Source organism: Camellia sinensis, chromosome 1, assembly GCF_055761805.1.
Source record: "Camellia sinensis isolate YWXY chromosome 1, ASM5576180v1, whole genome shotgun sequence".
NCBI classification, from domain to species: domain Eukaryota; kingdom Viridiplantae; phylum Streptophyta; class Magnoliopsida; order Ericales; family Theaceae; genus Camellia; species Camellia sinensis.
Genome location: NC_138961.1, coordinates 168540710 through 168568044, shown reverse-complemented (window position 1 = coordinate 168568044; position 27335 = coordinate 168540710). Strand labels below are relative to the sequence as shown.

The 27335-nt window shown below is 37.7% G+C and overlaps 4 protein-coding genes across 5 annotated transcripts; all 4 read left to right on the top strand.

Annotated features, from left to right (window-relative positions):
* Positions 1–12348: 12348 nt before the first annotated feature.
* LOC145820664 (uncharacterized) lies at positions 12349–13700 on the top strand. Its single transcript, XM_082917093.1, has 3 exons — positions 12349–12757; positions 12799–12865; positions 13037–13700. Exons 1-3 carry the CDS (start codon positions 12349–12351, stop codon positions 13698–13700), a joined length of 1140 nt encoding a protein of 379 aa, XP_082773219.1.
* An 85-nt stretch (positions 13701–13785) lies between these two features.
* On the top strand, positions 13786–15871 carry LOC145820661 (uncharacterized). Its single transcript, XM_082917085.1, has 3 exons — positions 13786–14546; positions 14689–14857; positions 15257–15871. Exons 1-3 carry the CDS (start codon positions 13786–13788, stop codon positions 15869–15871), a joined length of 1545 nt encoding a protein of 514 aa, XP_082773211.1.
* A 3382-nt stretch (positions 15872–19253) lies between these two features.
* LOC145789180 (clathrin heavy chain 1-like) lies at positions 19254–20974 on the top strand. The gene is made up of 4 exons (XM_082917083.1): positions 19254–19340; positions 19647–19844; positions 20080–20196; positions 20906–20974. Exons 1-4 carry the CDS (start codon positions 19254–19256, stop codon positions 20972–20974), a joined length of 471 nt encoding a protein of 156 aa, XP_082773209.1.
* On the top strand, positions 19621–26856 carry LOC114264338 (uncharacterized). Of its 2 annotated transcripts, XM_082888784.1 has the most exons (11): positions 19621–19844; positions 20080–21281; positions 21622–21891; positions 22003–22057; positions 22174–22222; positions 23399–23536; positions 24062–24139; positions 24943–25021; positions 25137–25182; positions 25305–26369; positions 26468–26856. In XM_082888784.1, the coding sequence occupies exons 3-8, from the start codon at positions 21889–21891 to the stop codon at positions 25013–25015; spliced, it is 396 nt and encodes a 131-aa protein (XP_082744910.1). In that variant the 5' UTR covers positions 19621–19844; positions 20080–21281; positions 21622–21888; the 3' UTR covers positions 25016–25021; positions 25137–25182; positions 25305–26369; positions 26468–26856. The 2 variants fall into 2 exon arrangements, with proteins under 2 accessions (XP_082744910.1, XP_082744913.1); XM_082888787.1 differs by lacking the exon at positions 25305–26369.
* The last annotated feature ends 479 nt before the right edge of the window (positions 26857–27335 follow it).

The following is a 27335-nucleotide window of genomic DNA, read 5'->3' as shown; positions in this document are numbered from 1 at the left end:
TTGCCCTTTGCCTATTTAAGCACCTCTCTTCTTCCATTGTTGAGGTTGGAGTTTTTTGAACATAAAAACCAGAGCTTATATACATATACATCATATACACACACTCTTTCTCTATATTTCCCTCTCTCTCCTCCCTTGTGTGTGTTTTCTTGGCCTAAAAGTGCATTTTGACCTTACTTTTGAACTAATACACACACCATTACACCTTGCTCCGAGATTGAGAGGCATTGAGGGCTATTTTTTGAGATTTTGGACTAATTTTGCTCAGAAGAGTGTGGCTGGACCAACTGTTCTTGAAGTGTTCTTCAAATGTAAGATTTTCACTTTAGTTTCCCCAATCTTGCATTGGGTTTTGACCTGTCCTGTATATTGATTCAAGCTTTGAGTATAACATAAAAAAGTCTTATATTTTCCTTCTTAAGACATCTCATTGAGGTCATTTTGGCATTGGGGGTCGAACTTCCCCTCTTAGGCCTCTTTTGGCCTCTTTTGGTGCCTTTTCTTTAAGCCTTGTTGGCTTTGTTGTATTGCTCTTTTCACCACTGAAATCTAGTGGATTTTCAGTGGTGAAGAAGATGGTTTTAGGTCTTGCATAGGGGAGGGACACCCCTCTCCCCTTTGTCTCTCTTTTATCCTTGTTTTTGGCTTAAAGGGCAACATGCATGCTTGACTGATTTTGGCCCTATTTCAGAGGTTTTTAGGTGTCTTTTGATCATAATATATCTCTATATTTGGTCGGGTTTTTGGCCTTTTACATGCATAATACCCTTGTTTTGTATCCCTCCCTTTTGCATAGAAATGCATCTTCTATTTAGGCTTCCATGCTTGCATGATTTAGCTTAGCTTATTGAAGCTTTCGGTCATGATTTGTCATGCTTAAGATCTGTTGGCCACTGTTTTGGTCATGTTTGACATGCTTGATGTAGTTGCTTTGCATTTTGGCTTGTAGGCCTTGAGTATTTTGGCTTCTAGCATGCTTAACTTAGACTACCCTCATGATTTGGCATTATTTAAGATCATATTTCAGTCCATGTAAGGTGGTCTTATATTGTCATTTGTGTCCCTTCCCATGCTTTAAGGTGTTGTAGTTTTGTGCCTTGAAATGGGCATTGTGCATGCTTGTATGTTTAAGACATTTTGGGGTTGCCATATCAGCGGGTTTTTGGGTGTATTTTGCTGCATTGAACATCTGTTTTTGGTCGCTTAGTCCATGCCATGAGTGGTCATGATGATTGTAGTAGAATGCCCCTTGTTTGTGCCTTAGCTTTGGGCCCCTTTAGCTTGCATGTTGGCATGAGTGCTTGTTCACCATTTTGGACACTTTTTGGTCACTGTTTTGGTATGGACTGAGGTCTGCCCTTCATGGTTTAGCACCACCATTGCATGATCATGTTGCATTGTTTTGGTCCTCATGCTTACATTGTATCATACTTGCATGTTGGCATGGCATTTATCTAGTTGCATCTCATATACATTGTACCATACTTGGCACATTTAGAATGCACTAACTTAGTTTGCATGTTTAGGTTGCATTACATTTGGCATGTTTTGCATTTTAACCTCACGTTGTGCATTTGAGCCAAGTTTGTATATATGCATTGCATTGCTTGGTTTGGGGTGTCAAACCGGGCATGGGGATTGAGGAGTGTTTGTACTTCAAGTGACAAAACATGCCTCAACCCTCGGTCACCAATCCCCTTGACTCCAATATGATAAGGTGTTGGTATTCATGTGTTTTGTTTGCATGCATTTTACATTGAATTGCAACCTCGGCCTCTTAGGCCATCATGCATAAAAAATGCACGATTGATGGCCCGAAGGTCGAGGGTCACGCTCCCTTGAGTCTTTTGCATAATTGGGAGTGTGACCAAGCTCACATTTGCTCAAAATTCCATGCCATGTACTACTTTGCCCTCTGCTGCTGTCAACTGCAGGTCCCAGCAGGAATTTGTGGCCGATCGGCAGTGTTTCGTGCCGACCGGCAAAGAATATATGGCCGATAGACTTGAAAGCAGCCGATGGAAATTTCCCATGGCCGGTGGTTATTTCCCTTAGCCGATGGTGTTCTACAGTGTGCAGAGAACATATTCCAAGACTTTGGCAATTTTCAAAGGAGCAAGGCAGCATTAACAGAGGCAGCAGTGGCATGGTACGGGTTTCCGGGCAAAATGGATCGAGCATGCATCATTCGCATATCCCGAGGCAGGGCTACGGCCATCTCTATTCTGCATTTAATTTGTTGAATTAGAGGGTCTGTAATAATTAATCAGCTAGGATAGGTAATTCATTATTCGGATTGTATTATTCTTTTGGTCCCTCCGAGCGAGGGCAAATTTGTAATAAGTGTGGGTGCGTTTGTGCATGTCTTCCAATCCCACGTCTTTCTTCCCTTTTATTTACCTGCTTATGATGGTAGACTAGGGCATATTTAATTAGCATAGCAGCATGACAACATGTTTGCATTCATTCATCTGTTTCGCATGCACCAGGCTCGGTACATCATGCTAACTGCACTCGTTTTTCAATTCCAAGTTGAGTATTTGTTAGTTGCAGCATTTCGCATGCCATATTTAGGATAGCCGAGCCTGTTTGGATTGCATCTTTGCATGTGTTGCATTAGCCATTTCAAAACATGAACTAGGATCATGCATGTGATTACTAACTGGTTTCTGTTTTGGCTTGGAGTACTAGGTGAGCTTTTGTGCTTTAGCATGCCGCATGCGTGTGAGTGTTGCCATAATTGCATGATTACCATGAGGCTAGCTGCTTATGTGATATAACTGCTTGAATGCCTGTGGATGAAGGTCGAATTGCTTTAATTGGGATAACACATTAAAACTGTGAATTTTAAGCCCACTAGATAGTGGCAAAACCATCTTTTCTAAAAGCCCACTTGAGGGTGGCAAAGCCTACATTTTAGCCTACTTGCGAGTAGCAAACCATTTTCAAAACAAACATGAAATGTTTTGTTCCAATTTAGGCGATTTGGTCTATACTTGTTTGCTGTGCGCATAACATAGTAATTCTAGGCTAATAACTGGAATAAGAACACATAATGCTTTCAAAACAAGATATCACGGTTAGTAGAGGCCGATCTTTGATCGGGCGAGAGGGGGTGCTCATAGCTGACCTTCCCCAATCGTACCCAAGTTTCCGAGCCGAGGCAACTTTGGTGATGACGGACACGTGGCCTTTGGCACCGAGTCAGGGTTTCCTAAATTCCCCAAAATAAAATATTTAGGTGGCGACTCTGTATCTGGCAAAGCAGTCCATGTTTGGCACTTCTTTTTCTAAAAATCTGTTTTCTCAAAACGGTTTACCAGATTTAGACTCTTTGGTTTAGATTAAGAACCGTGACAAATTGAGTCCGAATTGTAGTAGACCCGCAGAACGAACGGAACGGGACCTCACTCTCCCAGGGCGTTCGGGGACGTTTACAGCATCCTCGTCTACCTCTAAGTCGGTCCAATCCAACACATGCGATGGATCTGGCTCATACTTCCGAAGCATACTAATTTGAAACACATCATGTACTCCAGAAAGTTGTGGCAGCAACGCCAAACGATAGGTAACCTCTCCAATCCACTCAAAGATCTCAAAAGGGCCAATAAATCGAGGGGATAACTTCTCACTCTTCCCAAATCTCATCAAATCCCGTCTAGGTGATATTTTCAAAAAGACATGGTCACCCATCTCGAATGACAAAGGTCTCCTCCTACGATCGGCATAACTCTTTTGATGACTCTGGACTGTAATCAATCTCCTACGGATAAATGTCACTTTCTCCGTCGTCTCCCATACCAACTCTAGACCTAACAGAGGTGCATCACCCACCTCGGCCCAACACATTGAAGATCTACACGGTCAGCCATACAAGGACTCAAACGGTGCCATGCCAATACTCGATTGGAAATCGTTATTATAGGCAAACTTCATTAAGGGTAAGTGTCTCTCCCATGACCCTTTAAAGTCAAGGACACAGCATCAAAGCATATCCTCAAGGATCAGAATAGTACGCTCGGACTATCCGTCAGTCTAAAAAATGATAAGCCGTTCTAAATGTCAATCTAGTGCCAAAGGCACTCTACAAGCTCTACCATAACCGAGTAGTGAAACGCGGATCTCTATCCGAAATGATTGTCACAGGGATCCCGTGCAACCTCACTATGTGCCAAATATACAAGTCAGCAAGGTAATCTACTGAATCTCTTACGCTCATAGGAATAAAATACGCTGACTTGGTCAACCGATCAACTACCACCCAAATGGCATCACTACCACGTTGAGTCCTCGGAAGACCCACAACAAAGTCCATCGTGACATGCTCCCACTTCCACTCAGCTATAGGCAAGGGTTGCAACAAACCCGCTGGCCTCTGATGTTCGGCCTTCACTTGCTAACAAGTAAGGCACTTCGATACATACACTGCCATATCCTTCTTTATACCTCTCCACCAAAACTGACGACTCAAGTCGTGGTACATCTTTGTGTCTCCCGGATGCACCGCAAGGCGTGAATGGTGAAACTCTTGGAGTACTTCCTCTCGGCAAGACTCTGGCACAAACAAGCAGTCACGATATCTCACACTCAGGTCGGGATACACAGTCAAACCCTTCTCTACCTTCTCACTGGAGATCTTCTCCCGGAGGGTTTCTACCTCATGGTCACCCCTTTGCGCTTCCAACACTCGGTTTACAAGTGTAGGTTGTGCAACTACAGAAAATAAGGCCGCAGACTCAACAAACTCGCCCAGATGCAAGTCAAACTCCCCAAGAGCACCCAACATCTCCTATTCCCTGATGGCAATACATGCCACACTACCGATAGATTTCCTACTCAAGGCGTCGACCACTACATTGGCTTTCCCCAGATGGTAATGTAACTCGAAATCATAATCCTCTATGAACTCCATCCACCTTCTTTGCCTCAAATTCAAATCCTTCTGTGTAAACAAATATTTTAGACTCTTATGATCAGAAAACACCTCAAATCTCTCACCATACAGATAGTGCCTCCAAATTTTCAAGGCAAAAATCACAGCCGCTAACTCTAGATCGTGAGTAGGGTAGTTCCTCTCATGTGTTTTCAACTGCGGTGAGCCATAGGCTATTACTTTTTCTTCTTGCATTAATACACAACCCAAACCCTCTCGTGAGGCATCACAATATACTGAATAGCCCAAACCCCTCTCTAAAATAATCAAGACTGGAGCGGTGGTAAGTCTAACCTTAAGCTCTTGGAATGACTTTTCACAAGTCTCACTCCACCAAATTTGACCTCTTTTCTCGTCAATCTAGTCAAAGGCGAAGCTAATCTAGAGAAATCCTTCACAAATCGACGGTAATACCCGGCCAGTCCCAAGAAACTATGGATCTCGAAAACATTCTTAGGTTGTGCCCACTCCTGCATTGCCTCAATCTTGGATGAGTCTACAGTCACCCCTTCCCCAGATACCATATGGCCTAAGAACTTAATCTCTCTTAGCCAAAACTCACACTTCCTAAACTTAGCATACAGCTTATGGGCTCTAAGCAACTCAAGCACCACTCGCAAGTGTTCCTCGTGCTCCTCCTCAGAGGGTGAGTAAATCAAGATATCGTCCACAAAGACGACCACAAAACGGTCTAAGAACTGTTGGAAGATTTGGTTCATCAAGTCCATAAACATAGCTGGGGCATTGGTTAGCCCAAAAGGCATCACCACAAACTTATAATGGCCATACCTCGTATGGAATGCCGTCTTCGGGATATCCTCCTTCCTTAATCTCAACTGATGGTAACCCGATCTCAAGTTTATCTTGGAGAAACAACATGACCCGTTCAACTGATCAAACAGGTCATCTATACGAGGCATAGGATACTTGTTCTTAATCGTAACCCGGTTCAACTTCCGGTAATCAACTTCCAGTCATATCCATCAATACAAATGAAAAAGGAAGCAGACGATCGACGACCTCTATATCACAACCCCGACACCCCTGTTTCAGAACCATCTCACCCCCAACAGGTGACACAACACAAATAGGAGATGCTAACTGCGCTAACTCCAACCCCAAAATAGATACAAATGCAGACGAAATAAATATATGGGATGCACCCGTATCAATCAACACATTAGCAACCGAGTTGCAAAACAAAAAGGTACCTCTCACAACAGATGGAGCTGGTACAAGATCTGGTGCGGTAACAGCATACACGCGTCCCGCAGGTCTCTGATCTACCTGCTCACCTCTCGGAGCATAAGATTGCTACACAGACTGAGCCGAAGAGGCTCCCTGATTGGTCCTCGAGGCCTGTACTGACTGCACTGGCTGGTGACTCTGTGTCTGCCTCGAACCAGACCCACCAGGTATGCCACCGAACTGTGGGCAAAACCTCTTCAGGTGCCCCGCCTGCCCATACTGATAACAAGTGAGCGGCTGGCCTCTATCCTGACTCTGGCCCTGAAACAAGCTGAAGATGAAGCTACTCGCTGCCTTCCTCCCCTCTGCGGGTAAGCTGGAGACTTGTGGCCCAACAGACCACATTTGAAACAAGTGATGTCTCTCTGACTACCTCTCCCAAAACCTGAACTCAACACTAAAAAGGTGGATCTCGAATGCACTCCCTAGGACTGCTGAGGGTTAGAACCCCTCGGCCTCTTACTGGTCCCCTGACGATCTTGACTCCTCCTGGAGCCCTTCATCATTTCCTCCTCCGCATGCATCCATAAGGCGCCCATAATCCCTAATCATGGACCCGACCACTCTAAACATGAGTCCAGTCCACAATCTCTTCTCAAACTCCAAACATCGGCGCCCCTCGGTCGCCACTAATTCTGGTGCAAACCTAAACAGGCTAGTGAAGGTGGCCTCAAACTCAGCCACTGGTGCATTTAACTGCACCAACCTGGAGAATTGATCCCTCAACTTTTCCCTCACTGTAGCAGGTAAGTCCGTGTCCTAGAAAGCTTTAACAAAGGCTTCCCAAGTTCCACCAATGCGCCCCCATGCATATTTCCACCACTGACCCGCATCTCCCTTTAGCTGGAAGGACACAAAGGTCACTTTCAAACCTCTGTCTTCGATACCGAGCATCTCAAACGTCTTTGTCATCTGTTCCAGCCACTCATCAGCCTTCAGTGGCTCCTTAGGGTCACCCAAAAACTCATCTGGATTCGACTGGAAGAACTCCCTCTTTAAGAATGATGGCCCTATTTCAGCTACATGGGCCTGAACTTGATTCTCAGCCCTGAGAATGTCCATGGATTCCTTTAATGCTCCAGCCATCTCACGGGCTAAGGTGCCCATGGCCTGCTGACCAACCGGTTCGGCCACATTGGCCTGACCAACTCCTTCCTCCTGTGCTAGAATCTCATCTAGTATAGGCATCTCGTGCCTCTTAGGCCTACCACGCCTACCACCACGACCTCGTCCATCCTAATAAAGGTAACAAAAGAGGTTAGCATATTTGCAAATGTGCCAAAACTATCTCACTCGCGTCCTAATTCGATGGACAACTATAATTCACTCCACATAAGCACATAAATACATACAAATTTCATTTCTAGATAATGACCGTCCCGTGGCGTTGCTAGAGTTCCAGTTAGAAACGGCAGTGATCAAGTGCCTTTCCAACAGGATTCCCAGAAACCCATAGACTCGATCAACATCTCAGAAATTAAATCCCATACCCATATAGTCACGTAAACATGTTATCATATAAGCACAAAACATCATACTTAAGTCTCTAATAAGCGAGACAAACCCATTGTGGTACTAACCATTTCCTACGTACCCAAAGTACTCAAACCCGGTATGCTCTGATACCAAGTTGTAATGCCCTCAAAATATTAGATAAAACAGCCATTTTTAAAATCTATAAACATGATAGAAATGTTATATTTTCATTTATCGGAATCTACATTACAAAAGATATTACATGCATTACACATTCATAAATGTACATCCTGAATCCATAGCACGTAATATTAAGATAATAACAATAAAGTAAATGCCCTACAGGCTTACATCTTTCCAAGTCATTACTTGGTTACAACAAAAGAAAGAGTCCTAACTCTTTTACATATAAAGCCCTTGGCTTGATTAAACATTTAAAGCACAAATAAAACAAACACAGAGCCTTTAGCCCCAGATCCTCCCAAGCTATGTCCTTGGAGGTGACATATCACCTATACATGAAAATGGTTTCCTAAGTAAGGTGAGCCAAAGCCCAGTAGAGATATGTTAAAACAATATATGAGATTTGACTAAGATATAACCATTAGATAAATGATCAACACTTAAAACCAATTGGCATCCATATTTCAAACCATTTCCATTCATTTATTCGAATCAACTCATAGATATAATCCCTTGTTATCTAAACAATACCAAACGAGGCTACAACTCATTTATCAACACTTCAATAACAACCATTATTCAAACACTTCAACTTCCTTGCCATTTTGCGAAATTCTCATATGAGGGAACCGGCACCCATATACATATAAGATTTCGAGACTTTTACCCTGAATACTCCGGCCAACTTAATTATCAATGGAGTCCATCCCCTATCTCTTTCCAAACAATGGAGTATATTCCCTATCTCCTCTCAAACAATGATACATATACAATGTATTTAAAAGCATGTCATTTACAATGACTACCAAAATTCACACATTCAACAATTTAGTCAAACCGTCATATTCAATGACATACTTCATATGATTAGTTTCAATTTACATAGTCCTCATGTAGGTTCTACAACAATCATAGCTATCCTCCACCAATAGCCCAAAACAGATATTTTTAAACAGATAAACAAATCTATCAAACATATAATATAATTTGCCAAATTTCCATAGGTGAGTCATTTAACAAATCTAACTACACCATTCATTCACACATCCTCCCAATTTCATATTTCCTCTATCAATTCCATTGTTTATAGATAATGATTATTTAACACAAATTAGGGTAGTTTTCTCCGTATTTCCAAATGTCAATCACAAGTCTAAATTTCACCATTTTAACTCATATAATCCCATCTTCAATACTCTATATATGTTTCATGACTCAAAATATAAAACCCCTCTTTCAAATTTTAAAGTTTCACCCGAAGGTTTCCAAATTTTCACCATTTATACAAAATGACAAATACTTAGGTTAAAAATCATATTAAGGAGTAGAATATCCCTACATCAAATGTAGAGCTCAAAGAGGAAGAAGAAGAACTTCAAAGATGCCCCAAATTTGGTTTGACTCGGATCAAAGGAAAGCCCTTGTGATGCCCTAACACTTTAACAAAGGAACTAGGCACTACAAGAAATTGCACTTTTGGCGACTACTTTTGGCGACGACGTCAATTTTTCATCGCCAAAAGTATATTTTTGGCGACACAGTGATCAATTTCGTTGGTAAAAGTATACCTTTACCGACGCAATTTGTTGCCGTCGCTAAAAAGGCATAACATTATTTTAGCGCCAAATTTTTTGGTTGGCGCCAAAATTTCAAAACTTTTACCTACGAGGCTTATGTTTTAGCAACACAATGAGCGTTGCTATTAGTGTGCTTACTTTTGGCGACGACAAGTTGGCGTGGGCAAAGAGTTAACCTTTAGCGACGATGACACTATTCGTCGGCAAAAGTTTTGCTAGTGGAATGATGTGATTTAGTGATTTGTGTTTTTTATTATAATTTTTGAAAGAGCTTTAAGTATTTTAGTTACTGAATTGTAAAATTAAAATAATCATTGAATTAGATCACAAAATGAACCCATTGAGCCCAAACACACTCTTAAGTTGATATGATTAATTTGAGATAATTTAAACTTTTTCAAAGAATATGGTTAGATTATCAATTTCAATATGTTTCTTTTTATTTTCAGAAAATAGTTTCAAATTTTTTTTCCCTAAAAAACTAAAAAAAAAATTGGGTGAGAAAAAAAACTTATTATTTTTGTATATTTTTATCTTTTAGGGCATGAATACTTTTTAGAATTTGAAAAATATAATTTTGAATTTTATTGCTTTCAAATTATTTTTAATTTTTTCAAAAAAAACAAATCTAAAATTTTTTTGTTTTTTTTTTAATCTTTTAGGTCATAAATACTTTTTAAAATTTTAAAAATATAATTTTAATTTTTATTGCTCTGAAATTATTTTTATTTTTATTTTAAAAAAACAAATCTAAAAATTATTTTGAATATTTTATTTTATTTTATTTTATTTATTTTTTTGGGGTAGAGCAGGTAAAGATAGGGGATCAGCGGTGACATTTCCCTCTTAAAATTCCCTCCTTTTTTTTTTCCCTCATCAAATCTCCCCAAATTAATCACCACGATTTCACTCTTTTACATCCTTATCTCAGAATTCGTAGTTCTCTCTCCCTCACGATTTCACTCTTGATCGTAGTTCTCTCTCCCTCACGATTTCACTCTTGATCGTAGGGTTTGTGCCGTTTGCTGCTGTCGTGCGAGATCGGTGCATCAGTCTCCCATTACAGGTTTGTTCCCTTTTGCTTTGTATCTCAATGCCCCTGCTTCTCTCTCTCAATTTCTTAAATGAATCTATGTTTGTCTATTTTCACTTCTTTTATTATTTAGATTTTGGGGTTCTCTGAAGGATGCTTTTTCCAAACAAATTCCATGCTTGAGTTGGGGAAGATGGGGCCTTTACGGGTTGTCCAGTACAATATCATTTTGAAATGCAAAACTAAAAGGATATGAAATTTTAATGAACACCTAACCTGAATCCACATCAAACGTTTAGGTTAGAACATGGATTTGCCTCTGTATGAGAGGATGCCTGTGCCCATTCACCAGGAATTTATTCATCTTCTCAGTGGGCCTCTTACTTCAAATATTAATAAGAACCCACAGTGACTATGTATGTAAGGTAATAAAATAAGAACACTTCTACTGGTGCATATGAATAATAGAGGCTTTAAAATATGTTCCATCTTAAACCCAATACAAGTCACCAATTCTGAGCCTGTTAGTGCCCCTACTATGAGTGTTGACATTTTATCCTTGCCCCCAGGGCATAGAGGTGGCTTATTTGTCATACCTTAAGTAACCCACTTCCATGCTGAAGCTTACTGGGATTCTCTTTCATGTAGCCTTGCTCACTGAAGCACCTATTCAGGAGTTGAAATTTTGTCTCACAAAGGAAATGGTCTATTGCATCCAGTATAAGAACACTCTGGAGACAATGTAATGTTACAAATAGAGGATGCAGTAAGATATTATACCATAAAGCTTAAGGGCCAACTTCTGATTTTTTACGTGTTTGAATGTGAATATAAAAGCATAAATACAATGTAGTAATTGAAAGCACATGCTTTAGTAGTTAAAATTTGCAACCAACTTAATTTAAAATTTGAGAACACATGCCTTAGTAGTTGTATATAAAAAGGCTGTTTGGTTTCCACTTATTTGCAACTTATTTTGTTTAAATTTTGAAAACACATGCGTTAGTAGTTGTACCTAAAATTGTAGGGTGTTTGGTTCCACTTATTTTGTTTTCAGCTTATTTTCCTTTTCAACTCAAAAAAAGTTTAAATAGCTTAGTTTTTTAAGTTGGGTTTTAGATGGTTTTTTAAGCTAAGAGAGTGTTTGGGGTGTACTACAAAAGTGCACTTTTTATTTTTGATCTTTTTATCTTGGGCGAATTATACTAACGGTCCCTATAGTTTGAGGTTTGTGTCACTTTGGTTCCCGACTTTTCAATTGGTTCATTAATAGAAAATTTAGAGGTAGTGGCTGGATGTAATTTGTGCTAGGGCTTTTTAGGAGAGCTGAAAATCCTTTTTAGATAAACATAGAAGTTTCATCAAAGAGGGGGTATTGATTGGTGTAGTGGTAAATGCTTGAGTTCCCGTGTATGAAAATATGGGTTGGAATTGAAAAATGTAGTCCCTTCTCACAAATATTACAGAGGTTAGGCCTGTAGCCACCCTTACTCCTTCCATATGCCCTTAATTTGTAGGAGCCCATTAGGTAATGTCCTTTAAGAAAGATATTGGAATGAATTGGAATGGTACATTGCCATGCTAGCTGCCTTTTACCATTTAACAGACATTAAAAATATATATATTTTCTTGTTTTTTTGTTGATAAATGTAAAAAACACTTAACTTAATACATAATATATGCAGATATAATAGAACTTTAAAGGATTTGTTGGTCGAAACCTTGATACAAAATTAAAAAAGCCTATAGGTAGATGCACCTTTATTGACGATGATGTGTCACTCTACACTTATATTAACTACTTTGTCTTCATGTTTAAAGAATAAATAAATAAAAAATAAAAAATAAAAAAAAAAGGTTGTGTCCTATTGATATTAACTACTATCTTATGATCAGACATGGACAGGAGTTGGATGTTAATTTCTGATAGATTCAGTCAGCCATATGTAGATGGGGTGAACTCATTTATTGAATTTGCAAAGGTTCATTTGGGTGAGGCTAGAGAGATTAAGTGCCCATGCATCAATTGTTGTAACTTTTATAAGCAGGAGTATGATAGTGTGAAGGCTCATTTGCTCATAAGTGGGATGATAGTATCATACACCACTTGGTTAGAACACGGTGAACTTCCAGAACACAATAACCTTGATGAAAGCAATGGTGAGAATGATGAGGATGAAGATGAATATGATGAATTGATAAAGGACTATCAGAGGGGGAATTTTATGGAGGGTGATACTCTAGAAAGAGAGGATGTACGACATTTTGATAAATTGTTAGATGCTTCCCAATGTTGCTTGTACCCAGGTTGTAAAAACTTAGATACTTTGTTATCATTCGTTATTCAGATGCTACAGTGAAGGTAGAAAATAGATGGAGCAATAAGTCTTTTGACAAGGTTTTGGAGATACAAAGGTGATTCCTACCAGAAGGCCACGTGGTGCCAGGGTCAATTTACGAGTGCAAGAAGTTGCTACGTGACTTGGGCTTGGGGTACGAGCTCATCGATGCATGTAAACATGATTGTGTACTATTCTGGAAGGAGAATGCTCACTTGGAAAAATGTCCCACATGTCAAGCATCTAGGTACAGAGTAAATGATAGCAAGGGTAAGAAGATCCCTCACAAGATATTGCGTTACTTTCCATTGACACCTAGGTTGAGAAGATTGTACATGTCTAGGAAGACGGCAAAAGACATGAGATGGCATAGTGATAAGCGTGTGGATGATGGTGTAGAGAGACATCCGGCTGATTATAAAGAGTGGAAGGAATTTGATTTGCATTATCCAGAGTTTGCCCAGGAGACTCGCAATGTTAGGTTGGGCCTAGCCACCGATGGGTTCAACCCTTTTGGGAACATGAGCACTTCCTATAGCATGTGGCCTGTCATACTCATGCCCTATAACCTCCCACCTTGGAGATGTATGAAGGCCCCATTTTTCATGATGTCCTTACTTATTCCTGGACGTAATCAACCAGGGACTGATATTGATGTCTACCTAAGGCCATTGATTGATGAGTTGAAGGAGTTATGGGAGAATGGCGTGATGACTTACGATGCCTCCACTGAACAGACCTTCCGGATGCATGCAGCTGTAATATGGACCATAAATGACTTCCCTGCGTATGGTGACTTATCTGGATGGAGAACTAAAGGTTATTTGTCTTGCCCTCCTTGTAATGATAATCCATTGTCACGCGGGTTGATCGGTAAGATTGGGTGGGTGGGTCATCGCTTACTTGCCTGATAACCACCTTTGGAGGAAAGACAAGAAGTTTGATGGTTTAACTGAGCTTAGAAAGAAATCCTTGGATTTACTGGTAGAAAAAGTAATGGCTCAATTGGATCAATTGCTGGAAGTCAAGTTTGGAAAGGATCCTACCAACAAGAAAAGACCACGAGAGTCTGAAGAATTGAATTGGACAAAGAAAAGCATAATGTGGGAGCTACCGTATTGGAAGAAATTAAACCTCCGACACAATCTTGATGTCATGCACATTGAGAAGAATATTTGTGAAAACTTTTACGGAACGATGTTGGCCATAGATGGGAAAAACAAGGACACGTACAAAGCACGTGATGATTTGCAAGAAATGGGCATAAGGCAAGAATTGCATCTACAGAGGAAAGATAACGGATCCGTTGTAAAGCCTCGGGCAGCCTACACATTGGATTCTCGACAAATAGATGGTTTTTGTGAATTCTTGAAGTCAATTAGTTATCCAGATGGCTATGCAGCAAACATCTCAAGATGTGTGACTTCTAAAAATGGAAGATTATCAGGCATGAAAAGCCATGATTGTCATGTCCTGCTTCAGCGACTTCTACCAATTGGCATGCATGGTTTTGTGAACAAGGAGATCTGTACAACACTATTTGAGTTGGGCAACTTCTTCCAAGAACTGTGCTCAAAAACATTAAGGCAGAATGATTTGGAAAAAATGGAAGAACGAATTGTGCTCATACTTTGCAAGTTGGAGAAAATTTTTCCTCTAGCTTTCTTTGATGTGATGGTCCATTTGGCTGTTCACTTGCCCCGTGAGGCCATGTTTGCTGGACCGGTGCAATATCGATGGATGTACCCGATCGAAAGGTAATCATTATGAACATATGGCTATTTATTAATTTGTTATAACTAAACTATTGTACAAAAATCCACCCATAAAAGACTAATGTTTAAGAAGTAATTTTCTTGCATCAAGAAGCATAATTTTCATTGTCCATTTTTGTTGAAGGTTTCTCGGGACTTTGAAAGGGTATGTCAGTAATAGAGCATGTCCAGAAGGTTCTATCGCTGAGGCTTACATTGTGAAAGAGTGTCTTACTTTTTGTTCAATGTACTTAAAAGGGATTGATAAACCTGAACGAAATGATGATGGTGGTGAACGTGGTCCCGGGATGGAGGTCTTTACCCAAAATGCTCGTCTATTCTCACCTATCACAAGGGCTCTTGACCCTTCACAAAATGAATGAGAAATGGCTCACTGGTTTGTGTTGTACAATAGCTCTGAGGTGGAGCCATATATTGAGTATGTATTTAAGTTTAATTACGTTTATGCATAATCGTTCCATTTTGTTTCGAACTCTCAAAGTTAATTACGTATATCACATTTCCTTGGGTAGGGAGCAGAAGAATATTTTACATAATCTACAAGGACGTGACATAACTCGGGTACAACGAGAAGAATTTCCAAAATGGTTCAAAAATCGTGTAAGATATACTAAAGAAAATAACTGAATACAATTGTTGAAACTTTCAATTCACATTAACTTAGTACACTTGTCATATGGTGTTTTATGTAGATGGATGATTTGCGAATGAAAGGGTCACCTAAAGCAACTGACGAATTGTGGTCATTAGCAAATGGTCCTAGATCGGTAATTGACTTTTATTCTGGGTGCATCTACAATGGAATTCGATTCCATACTAGAAACCGTGAAAATCGTCGTACCTGCCAAAATAGTCGGTTGGTCGTAGAAGGGGACCATAATGGGAACCAAATTAATTTTTACGGCTATTTGTGCAAAATATGGGAATTGAAATACTTGCATGGGGGTACAGTGGTTTTGTTCCAATGTGAATGGTATGACACCGGTCACAAGAATAGAATATACTCCGATGAACATGTCACAAGTATTGATGTTACAAGACTTTGGTATAAAGATGACCAATTTGTTCTACCTAGTCAGGTAAGACAAGTATTCTACGTCAATGATACCAGCAAAGACAAAAATTGGAGAGTCGTTGAACGTGTTAAGCATCGGGGAGTATGGGATATACCAGAGCGGGATGATGTCTCTAATGATGCTTTTCAACAGGAAGAAACCACTGATGGTGTTGGGGTAGTGATCCAAGATAATGATGTTCAATACAGCAGGGGTGATATAGATCCTGAGATCATTTCAATGATTAACTAATGGCAGAGAATTTAGTTCACAATGATGACGAGGACGACACAATCATAGAGTATAATGATGATGAAGATGATGAACTGCATAGACAACCTGATGTTGATGTAGATCCTGATATAGATCTTGATATAGATTATGATATGTAGTGTTTGATATAGATCTTGATATAGATTATGATATGTAGTGTTTAATTTTTAATTATATGGACAAGTGTTATAATTTAATAATAAATTGCTTGGTTTACATTGCATGGCATTGTTTTTCAAATTTCATAGCATTGTTTCTCTATTTCATTTCATTTAATTATATGCCATATGTACAGTTACAAAGATGTCCAAAAACGGTAAATCATTTCTTAAGCCCGGCGGCTTAGTCTAGAAGATGACAAAATATGAGAAGGATAGGAAAAAAACAATCCAGAAAAATAAAATCAAATTTGATGCTCTAGGGATAAAGTCGCTCAAGAATTCAATGTTTGGTTCTATTGAAAAGGACAATAGTGAAAGTTGTAGGATGGGAAAGAGAAAGGTGGGTGAAACTGATAATGACGAGGACTATCAACCACTTGATGATGATGAAGGACTGAGTTCTTCAAGTGATAATGGCGAGCCTTTTGATTCTCAAGTGATTGAGGTAATAAATGTGTGTTTAAAAAGTAATTTCTCTATTTTTTTCACTTGTTACTTGTGGTATGTTTAGTTATTTCAAATTTATTTTTTATTAAGCAACCTTAAATTATTGAAAATGTACTAACAATTCTTTTTTATATTATGTCAGGATATTCATATGGGTCCTGGTAGGAAAACAAATAGGTGTGCAGCTCGCCTAATAGCTTCACAAACACCTAGGGAAAAGAGAAGTACTGTTGATGAAGATACACTTACTCTTCCGAGACGACCTGTAGCTGCACAAGTTAATCATTCAGAGAGCACACCTGAGGTCTCGACCCAACCTATCCATCTTCCCGCCTTACATACTAGACCCGATCAGCTCCCTACCTCCGCCACTCAACCTAACCACCTTTCAAGTCCATGTACTGTGACTAACAGTGGAGGTGAGAAATAAATGACCACTTAAATGAAATGATAATTTCTTATCTCAATATTTATTTAGTGCATTCATGTTTTATGTCGACTAAATTGAATAAAATTTTGGTCATAGTAGCATCAATTCCAGTTTTGGGCAAGAAACGTGTACGAGGATCGACCCAAGGAAAGAATGTGGAGAAGATTAGAAAGGAAGGTGGTGATCGAATACCCGTTACACTTAACCGTTTGACCAAAGCAATAGAAGGGGATTACGCCACACCGCTAGCAGCTGCTCTTGGTCAACAAATTCGAGTTCATGCCCCAGTTCGAAATGATGGATGGCTAGAAATTGCCTTTGGGTTAAGAGAGTCCATTGTTACAAGAGTTGGGGTAATTTGAAATATATGTGTTATATATTTAACATGTTATTTATGTTAATCGGAATGATATATAAAATATATTGAATTTTATTATTTCCAATTGCAGCAAACTTTTGACTTTGGGGACTACAATAATGATGTGGATGTGAGATGTATTATTGATCAAAAGTGCCAAACTTTGTACAGTGAATGGAAAAGTAGATTACACACACTCTACAAATCCCTTAAAAAAGACAATGTATCTGACCTCAAAAGTCAGATACTATATCCTTGTACAAAGGATGATTGGGAATGGATGATTGACAATTTGTGGGAAACTGATGATTGGAAGGTATTTATAAAAATATTTACTAAAGTAACATCCTCCTGTATATTAATACCAAATTTTTTTTTTAATTTGTAGGTAAAGTCAGAGAATGCGATGAAAGCGAGAGGTTGTGTGAAGTATAATCATACGAGCAGCTCGAGATCATTTGCATCACGAGCATCTATCATTGTAAGTGTAGATTTACAAATTTGAACATACTAAATTATAAATATAGAATTTTTTGATTGACTAGAAAATCTAATGAAATGAAAGGTACAAGGAAGCAAACCGACTATTACGAAACTATTCGAGGACACCCACAAACGTCACCGGCATGGGGGAGTGTGGATAAATAACACAGCTGAGGAACATCATGTAACCATAACTATTTCAATTTCAATAATAAATGTTTGCATTTTGATATTATGTTTTAAGCTTATTTATGTTTCATTCATAGGCCACTATGGTTTCAAAGATCGCTGAGCAATCTCAACCTAGTGTCACACATCCATTGTCTGAGGAGCAGATTTCCAGAGAAGTACTTGGGAAGAGGTCGGTCTTCTTGAAGGGATACGGGATCCGCAAGGACAGTACTTCATCTTTTACACATTTTGAGGCTCCTAACTCCGAGGTGATTGTTCTTCAACAGCAGTTAGTTGACCAGCGACAACAATTAGCTGACCAAGGAAAGCAGTTAGTTGACCAGGCTCAAAACATGAGTACAATGCAAACTATCATTCAAATGTTGGCAGCAAAAAATGGGATAGATCTAGCAAACATTCCGGGGTTAGTTCCAAGCAACAATGTCGGGGGGGATGCATCGGGTGTAAGGGAGGATGAAACTTCTCTCGGTTGAAATAGAGGTAAATTTGACACCTCATTAAATTCATTTACTTTATTTAACCAATCCTAACATGTGTCAACAATATAAAATTATATAAACTTTGTATTACAATCCTAGTATTACAACCTTTGTATACAATAGCTTGATAAAACAATAGCTTCACAACAATTTTTTGATTAATTTTAACTATATTTGTATATTATTGTTGAAGTTAATGCATTAATAAAATACTCATGTTTTTATCCTTTGTTCACAGGTTGGTGATGGATGTTCGTGGTTCAGTAGTGATATATATCGTTTTGCACGTTGGCATTCATTTAATTTTTCTTTGTTTCGTTTTATAGGTTTTTCTGTTGAATGTTTATATACTTTTTGGAATTATTATGTTTGGGATTGTTGGATATAGTTAGACGCATTTTAGGATTCTTATGTTTAGTATAGTTGGATATTTGAATAAAATTTGGGATATTGAAATGCATTTGATATTAATTTGGTTACATTAGTAATTGTTATGATATGTTCAGTTTAGTTTTTACGCAATGTTATGTAAAGGTTTTTTTGGAATGTTTTACAGAAAAATACAGGTTACTTAGAAATACACGTTCAGGAAGTGGATCAATTAGGATTTAGGTGTAGTATGAATTGCTAAGTAATAATAGGTCATGAGAAGCTAAGATTGAATTTGTTTTAGATGGTAAGGCTGACAATATTTTAATCATCAAGAAAAAAGTATTGGGTGTCAATGTGTCTTATTTTATCTTGCATTTTTTATATTCATTTGCAGTAACTTGTTTTCAAATTCTTTTTTTGTTCCCAAAAGAAAGAAAAAATGGCTTCATCTTTAATTCTGCTGGCTGCTGCTGCTGCTGCTGCTGCCGTGGTGGCTGATGCTTGTTGCGGCTGCTGCAATGTTGCTGTGAGGCATGCATACTGCCAATCCATCTGATGAAGAACTTGTTGAATCAACAGTTGTGATATGTGAAACTTCTGCAACATGTGGTGTGGTGTCCTGTGTATACAACTAAGGAAGTGAATGGTTTGCGGAATGTGGGTGAAGTTGCACCTGTCGGACATGCATGTTGAAGGGAAGGTAACGACTAGTATATTCTTACTTTTAGACTAGATTGTGGTTGGTTCATATGTTAACATGATATCAGCCCTAACCATTTGTCTTCAGAAGGTGTAAATGTCAAGGCCCTCATTTACTCTTTATGCTTTGCAGAGTGTTCCAGTGCAAGCTGGGCAAACACCTCCTTTGCTGCAGTACTTTGGAACTCTTTTAACTAGGGGAAAGCTCAATGCTTTTGAGTCATTGGAACTATCTCGTCTTGTTGTAAATCAGAACAAAAAGAATCTTTTGGAGAATTGGTTGGCAGAGGACAAACTTGAATGTAGCGAGGAGCTTGGAGATCTTGTGAAGGTTTGATTTGGAGGATTGAACTTTTCATGGTGTTTATTGTGCTATAGTTCTTATACAAAACTTTTCTGTAATCCTTTATTTTTAATCTCTCTGTTTCAAATTTACTCATTGTTTAAACTATACTTACAAAAATTTACCTGAATGAAAATAATTTCCCAAAGTTGCTTGTTCTATATTATTTATCAGATCTGTTCTATTGGAATTTCTGATGTAATGAATCTTGTTTCTATTGCAGACAGTGGATAATGACCTTGCACTGAAAATTTACATTAAAGCAAGAGTGACTCCAAAAGTTGTTACTGCGTTTGCTGAGAAGAGGGAGTTTGACAAAATTCTCATACACTCAAAGCAGGTGACATGCTTATGCAATTACAATCATTCAAATATGTTATGTTTTGTGGATTTGCAGAGTTCTTGCCCAAGTTGCATACTTTGGTTCTCACTAACAATCAACTAACGAATTTGGTTGAGATTGATCCTCTTGCATCACTACCTAAGCTGCAGTTTCTTAGTCTTCTTGATAATAATATCACAAAGAAGCCAAATTACCACTTATATGTCATCCATAAGCTGAAATCATTGCGCTTGCTAGACTGTCAGTATGTTGTTGTCATTTACTTGTTAGTTTTGATTAACTTTCTTAGGCATGTTAAGGCTTAATTTTTTGAAACCATGCCTCTGTTTGTTATGTGACATGATTGACTTTCAACTGTAACAATGTTCCTATTCTTGAATTTTGTAAATGAAAAATTGTTATCCTTCTGCCTTTTCAAAAAGCATTGGGTTGAAGGTTTGGAGCCTAACCTTGGGGGGGGGGGGAAGGAGAAAAAGTGAAAGCAAGTGCAAAAGTTTTGCATATCATGTTATTTTTTGGTTAAATGCTCCTTGACTTCAGTGGCTTCTGTTAAAAATACACATCGATAGGAATATGCTAATATCTAATTTGTTGTATATGAATTTAAGTCTAAAATTTTTCTTTTTTCTCCCTCATAGAAATGTTATTACCTACAAACTAATTACTTTATATTTTCTAATATTTATTGGAATTTTTCTTCTAACAGATTTGGATTTACATGTTGTTTTACCTAACTGATACTAAATTGACATGCTGTTTTGGAGTGTGGCCTTGAGGTTGGTGATATTGTTGTCTATTGCTGTGGATTGGCCTCGAGTTCTCTGGGCTTATAAGAAGGCTGCCCTGTTGCTGGGTAGGCTCTGAGTTATCACTTTTAGTTGCTGCTAAATGGAGCAAGGATCATGACATGGCAGCAAGTTCAATATTGCATTAGGAATGGGAGCTGAGCTATGCATATGTCAGTATGTTTAATTAGATGTATTCTTTATATGGAAGCAGTGTTCACTGGAATCTGTGTCAATGGCTGAGGATGGTCTGAGCATGGTTGCTGCTGTGATGGTCTCTGGTGTGCTATGTTGTTGGTAAGTTTGCTACTGTTTTTTGGGTGTTTTAATTCTTGGCTGCTCAGCTATGCTCAGGTAGTGGTCTGTTTGTGCTACTCTATTATACTTTTTATGTCATAAATTCGTCAAAACTCTCGTCAAAATACACCCTTGACATGACTAGAGTATCTTGTGAAATTCATATTTTATTTGTTCCTCAATATTTAGTCTCTAGACACATCCCATTTTATTGGTACTTCACTTCAGCACTTCCCCGCTTGTTGCTTGCTTCATATCCTCTCTTTTTGGTAAGTCTAGAAACTGATATAAAAAGCTGTTTCTTGCCTTGCTAAGCATCTCATTCTCGTGTATATGCTAGTTGTTCAGTCACAGTGTGATGAGATATGCTTGCTGCTTGGATTGGATGTCTACATTTTTCAGATTCTTCTCTATTGTCATGGTTAACAACTCTGGAGTGCAGTGTAGTGGGTATTATATCTTACTAGAAAAGTGGTCCTGAGAAATGTCTTTTCTTTTGAGCTCAGTAAAGTACTGATGGTCATTTCGCCTGCTAATCATATTACATGTTTTTGTAGTTGATATATATGTCTCTAAGGGAATACCAGAGGTTTTGAATGGCAAAATAATGGTAAGATTATATATCTCATATCCTATTTCTTCCTCACATAAGTAGAGGATCATTTTGCTTTTGTTTTGCTATTTTATAACTGGCTGACGCTGATATTTCTATAATACGCAGATTATTTCATCAGGACAATTGGATGCCATTACAAGGGCACGCCCTATTCTCTCTGGTACAATCTACTTATGTCACTACTCTGCAACACTAGCATGAGGATTCAGTTTTTTGATCACTACTTTTAAATTTTCTATTTCATCTCTAAGACAAACTATTGTGTTTTTCAAACAGCTATAAGTAAGAAACTTTATGTTTTTGAGGGGGCACTTGGTACTAGAAGGTGGGCTTTCTTCACAATCTTACCAATTTCTTTGTCATGTTTAGATTTTAGAACAATTTGAATTATGTTGTTGAGACAAATTTTCATATAAAATTGGTGACAATTAAATTTAGGGTAAAAGATGAAGACAAGAAGAGAGAGAGAGAGAGAGAGAGAGAGAGAGAGAGAGAGAGAGAGGAGAGAGAAATATAGGAAAAGGCTAATGAGAGACACCAAAAGTAGGCACATGTTCTCTTCTTATACACACATATGTTTGCATTTTGTCTATCATCGATTAAACCAACCCAATTTGTATCACTAAATGCTTTCAATTTTAAGTGATCATGGTTAGAGCACAGGATCCATTTCACAAGAGCTGACTTGAGATACCTCTAAATGAATGATCAGGCACAAAAATTTTGGCATGATCAAGCAACTCAGATTATTATGTTCTTCCTCTTCCATGATTATGTCTTATGTTATTTTATTTTGCAGTATGTAACTCTAAATTAAGTTAATAAAGTTTGATTAAGTAGCATGTACTTGTTATTTTGAAATGATAGTTGAAATGGGAGAATAAATGGAGGGAGCAAAGTCATCATTGGAGCAACATTGCTAATATATAGCATTTTGTCTCTTTTTATTGCTAAATTATAACAATATTCAACATGTAGCTATTGAACCATTGGAGACTAGAAAATTCACAAGACAGCACTAGGAAACCATAGGAGATTTTTTTTACTTGACAGGAATACAAGAACTGATAGGCTGCTTCTTAGTAGTGATATGGCTTTGATAACATGTAAATATTGGAAACATAAAGTGGAATTAAAATTTGGTTAAAAAAAAACTAATGGCTTTGCGCAGAAAACAACACCTGACCTAATATGACACTAGTGATTGTGTAAACCAAGTCAAATCTAATTTACTATAAACTTACAACTAAATGATTTTTGAATATTCCAATACAAATTTAAGTAATTTCATATCTTTGAACAATGCTTTTCAAATGATAATTTAATTGTGTCTTGGTTGTGCCACTTGATAGTAAATTTGTTTGTGCTAGGTGTTTAACCCAATTTAACAGGGATTGGCACAGGGGAATGGCCCTTTTTCTTTGTTTATTTATGTTAGGTGTTCTAATATCATATTAGATGATGTTATTGTTAATGTCTACTTTTCTTTTTTAAATTGCAGCAAAATTAAAATGGTAATAGAGCTGCTTGAGGGCATTCATTTTGTTTCTTCTGTGGAGGCCATTTCTCTTGATGCCCAAGCTGGTATTCATCCATGGATAATTTATGACATTATTTCTAATGCTGCTGGAAATTCATGGTAAATTATTGTTCACAATTCTTTACTGAGGATTATGTTGTGTGTTTAAAATTTAAATATTTCTAGTCCTGAAGCATTCCTTATAAGCATTCTGATCTGAAATTGCCAATTCTAGATCAGGCACAACCTTGATAGATGAGACTGCTAATAATCTGATTTGCACCATGGGCACCAGTTGAGACCATGGCACTGATTGGCACTTTCTGTTTCTGACAATGAACTGATTTTGTAGAACCCATGCCTTTAAAGAAATTAGCTGCAAAATTTATTGAACACTGAAAGCCCTTCTTGTTATGTGCTTACATGTATACACATACATGGGAACATCTGTTTACTTTCAAAGATCTGTGCATTTTTATACTAACTCAATAGGTATTCAAGGCTTTGGTGGTTGGTGTTGGTATATGTAAATGTCGTAGTTAGTTTTTTTTTTTCATGACATTCCTGGAATTTGCTAGCGTTTTCTTAAGCAGATACTGTGTTACCTTGCTACTAGACATCCTTCCGTTGGATTCAATTTTACAGGGTTTTCAAGAATCATGTTCCCCAGTTGCTAAGGGATAATCAAACCAAACATCTCCTGAATACTTTGTTCAAAATTTGGTAAGTCTTCTCATGTTGTAAGTTTCTTAGTGTTGTTCAAGTGTATTATGAGTAATTTCTTTTCTTCTTGACTTTGAAGTTAAGTTCAATGGGGATTTTGGGTGAATTAAATGCTAACTGCAGTTTTATAATTCCATTCAAATTATGCTTCCTTTCTTGTGGTGGATTTAGCATTTAGGACATTTACTTGAGGACCATCTGCTAAATGCATACTAAAATTTTAGACTTTAACAGCACTCGGTAATCATTTCTTCATCAATGAATTTGGACACATTGAGACTTTCAATAATGATTTTTGAGATATTGATACTGTAAGGTAGACCTCAATTCAGAATCACATTCTTAAATGGGTCTCTTATCCACTTATTTTTTTAAGAACTCATTATTGATAAAATAAAGTAATGTACGAAATAAGTTCACATTAAGAAAACTTATGTTTTTATGAAGTAGAAAATAGAAAAGACTTATTTGGCTAGGCATTGAAGTGTAGAAGTGCTAATGTGAGAAAAAAATAAGCTAGTTATCTTAAATACTAAAATCCTATTCAGCTTAATCACTTTATTGGAAAGACCTTAAGTGGACAGCTTTTTCATTCTAATCTAAACAAATTCTTGTTCAAATCTTTGAACTCTTATTCAATAGAGATCTCTTTGTGAACTGCAAAGCTAAAACTAAACCAAACCAAACTAAGCCTTGTGTCCCCAATCAAGTGGCGTCAGTTACATGAATCATTTTCCTCTATTTCGCTCTATCAAGGGCTGGATGAGTCAATTATGCCTGATGGGTTTTTGTCCAACTTGAAGGGTATTGTTTTGGATATGGCCAAATCATGTACATTTCCTCTTCCACTTCTGGCAGTTGCTTTTCAACATCTAATAGCAGGTATGTATCTGCATGATTTACAGTTTCTCACAACCATAATCTGTAAGTGGCAGCTATTAATGTTTTGGAGCAACCTGATACTCACTTTGTTAATTTCCAATTGTCCTTTCACAAGCTCCTCTCATGGTCATGGAAATGATGGTGATGACACATTGATCAAGGTTGTTCTCATGAACTAATTTCTTTTATATAAAAGTTATATTATGTGGCTTTTTTACTTGCTTTGAGGTTATGTAAATATTAACATGCCATTTGCTAAGTAGACACACCTGTTCTTGCACAGGCTTGGGAGAAAGTATATGGGGTGAACATTACCAATGCTGTCAATATGGTACAAACTTATTTATGAAAAAAAAATATTAATAAAATGTCATTCCGAGTCAAGTCTGCTGCATCAGATGGTCAATTAGGTATCATATATTACACTGCAGAACAGCATCTGCTGTCTCTCCTAAAGTTTGTGCTGACTAAAAGGCATTCTACTGGTGGTCTTTTATTTCTTTGTAGTTGAGGTAATAATGCCATTGTCGTATATCTATTATAGATGTAGTGTAATAAGTTGCTTGTTGCTTTGATAATTGTTTCAGATATGTTGAAAATTTGCTGCCGAAGTCTGGATACGACTTGTATTGCTCATCAATAAATTGCATCTCTAGATTATGCTGGTCCATTTTCTCTTAGAAGTGGGAGTTGTTTCCTGACTACAGATAACTATATATCAGTTATAGAATAAATAGAAAACTTATGTTTAGTAAAATTTACCCAAATCTATATGTCGTTTTCAATCTATAAGTTTAGTAAAAACATATAAGATTTACCCAAATCTATAAGTTATTTTTTTTTTATAACCTTTTTTAAAAGTTTAGTAAAAACAAAAAAAAAAAGGGTGGCTTCAACTAGATCATCATTTATTATGAATGAAAAATGAAGTACAATTCAGAAATTGAAATAGTTTCACAAACACACAACCAAATCGATTTCAATTAACCCATCGTGGTGTACTTGAATTGAGTGTTTTTATATAACTCACTCTCCTAGTGTAAACATGACAGCCAGTGAATTAGTTTGAATTTTTACTTAACTTCTATTAACCTGATGGCTTAAAAGTTACTAAGAATTGTATAGTTTTGAGGGCTGTTGGAACAATTGATGCAGCTTGTTTGGTGGATACTTTTGTGGCATGATGCTGTGTTGCGTTGAATCTGGTGCTGATTGGCTCTGTTCTGTGTGCTCTGCCTCTGATGCAGCTTTTGATTGATGCGATCTGTTTGTCCTGATTTCTGATTTGGTTGAGTTGTTTTGTTGCTGGTTTTGTTTGATTTGTTTTCTGACTGTTTTAGTAAATGAGGTAAACTGCTGCGTCAATTCTGATTTGGTTATATGATTTTGTTTGGGTTGCCAAGTTGAAATGGTTTTCTGAACTGGTGATGATCTGTGTTGAATCAGTTTGCTGATCTGCTATTCTTCTGGTGCTGCTGTGATGTTGCTGCTGTTGCTGAGATGCTGTGGTGATGCTGCTGTGATGGTGTTTGTTACGATAAGGTGCTGCTGTGTTGTTGTTGGATGTTTGCTGGTGTTGCTGGTGTTGTTGATGTTTGGAAGGGTGCATGACTTTTTGTCCAATCTATAATAGATTAGGTTTTCATTAATGGGGGTTGTCATTAGGTGTAAGTTCGGGCAACTGCTGGTGTTTTGGCTGGAAGGGTATGGAGGGGGTATTTTGTGTGATTTCATATCCATGTTATTAGTTTGTTATAGTGGTGCCTGAGGGATGCCTCTTGTAAATCTGTAAATTTTTTAAAAAATTATAAATGAGTTTCAATTATTTTTGCCGTTGCAAATTTGTCGTTGTTAAAAAGTGAAGCTTTCTCGACAAATAACTAGTCGGTAAATGTGTAGCTAAAAGTTTATTTTTGCCCACTCATATTGTGTTGGTAAAAGTGTATTTTTTGCCAATGCCAATTTGTCGTTGCCAAAACTAAAGCTTTATCGACAACCAAATCGTTGGCAAATGGCAACATTTACCGATGTAAATGTGTCGCTAAAAGTTACTTTTCCCCACTCATATTGTGTTGGTAGAAGTGTATTTTTTGCCAATGCCAATTTGTCATTGCCAAAAGTAAAGCTTTAGCGACAAACAAATTGTCGGCAAATGGCAACATTTGCCGACGTAAATGTGTCGCCAAAAGTTTACTTTTGCCAACGCATATGTTGTTACTAAAAGTATATTTTTTGCCCATGCAAATTTGTGTCGCGAAAAGTGCCACACAATCATCCTATTTGAATGACTTTTACCAACGCAAGGTAAATTGCC

Bases quoted from the DNA above. Each gene is read 5' to 3' on its own strand.
- LOC145820664 (XM_082917093.1), top strand. From the start codon at position 12,349: ATGGACAGGAGTTGGATGTTAATTTCTGATAGATTCAGTCAGCCATAT. The intron at 12,758-12,798 runs GTTGTAAAAACT...TTCGTTATTCAG, and splicing joins CCAATGTTGCTTGTACCCAG to ATGCTACAGTGAAGGTAGAA. The intron at 12,866-13,036 runs GTGATTCCTACC...TCAAGCATCTAG, and splicing joins AAGGTTTTGGAGATACAAAG to GTACAGAGTAAATGATAGCA.
- LOC145820661 (XM_082917085.1), top strand. From the start codon at position 13,786: ATGGCTCAATTGGATCAATTGCTGGAAGTCAAGTTTGGAAAGGATCCT. The intron at 14,547-14,688 runs GTAATCATTATG...TTTTTGTTGAAG, and splicing joins TGGATGTACCCGATCGAAAG to GTTTCTCGGGACTTTGAAAG. The intron at 14,858-15,256 runs GTCTTTACCCAA...TGTTTTATGTAG, and splicing joins AACGTGGTCCCGGGATGGAG to ATGGATGATTTGCGAATGAA.
- LOC145789180 (XM_082917083.1), top strand. From the start codon at position 19,254: ATGGCTTCATCTTTAATTCTGCTGGCTGCTGCTGCTGCTGCTGCTGCC. The intron at 19,341-19,646 runs GTGAGGCATGCA...TATGCTTTGCAG, and splicing joins GCGGCTGCTGCAATGTTGCT to AGTGTTCCAGTGCAAGCTGG. The intron at 20,197-20,905 runs GTGACATGCTTA...TTCTTCTAACAG, and splicing joins TTCTCATACACTCAAAGCAG to ATTTGGATTTACATGTTGTT.
- LOC114264338 (XM_082888787.1), top strand. The intron at 22,223-23,398 runs GTGGGCTTTCTT...TTTAAATTGCAG, and splicing joins GGGGCACTTGGTACTAGAAG to CAAAATTAAAATGGTAATAG. The intron at 24,140-24,942 runs GTAAGTCTTCTC...TCCAACTTGAAG, and splicing joins AATACTTTGTTCAAAATTTG to GGTATTGTTTTGGATATGGC.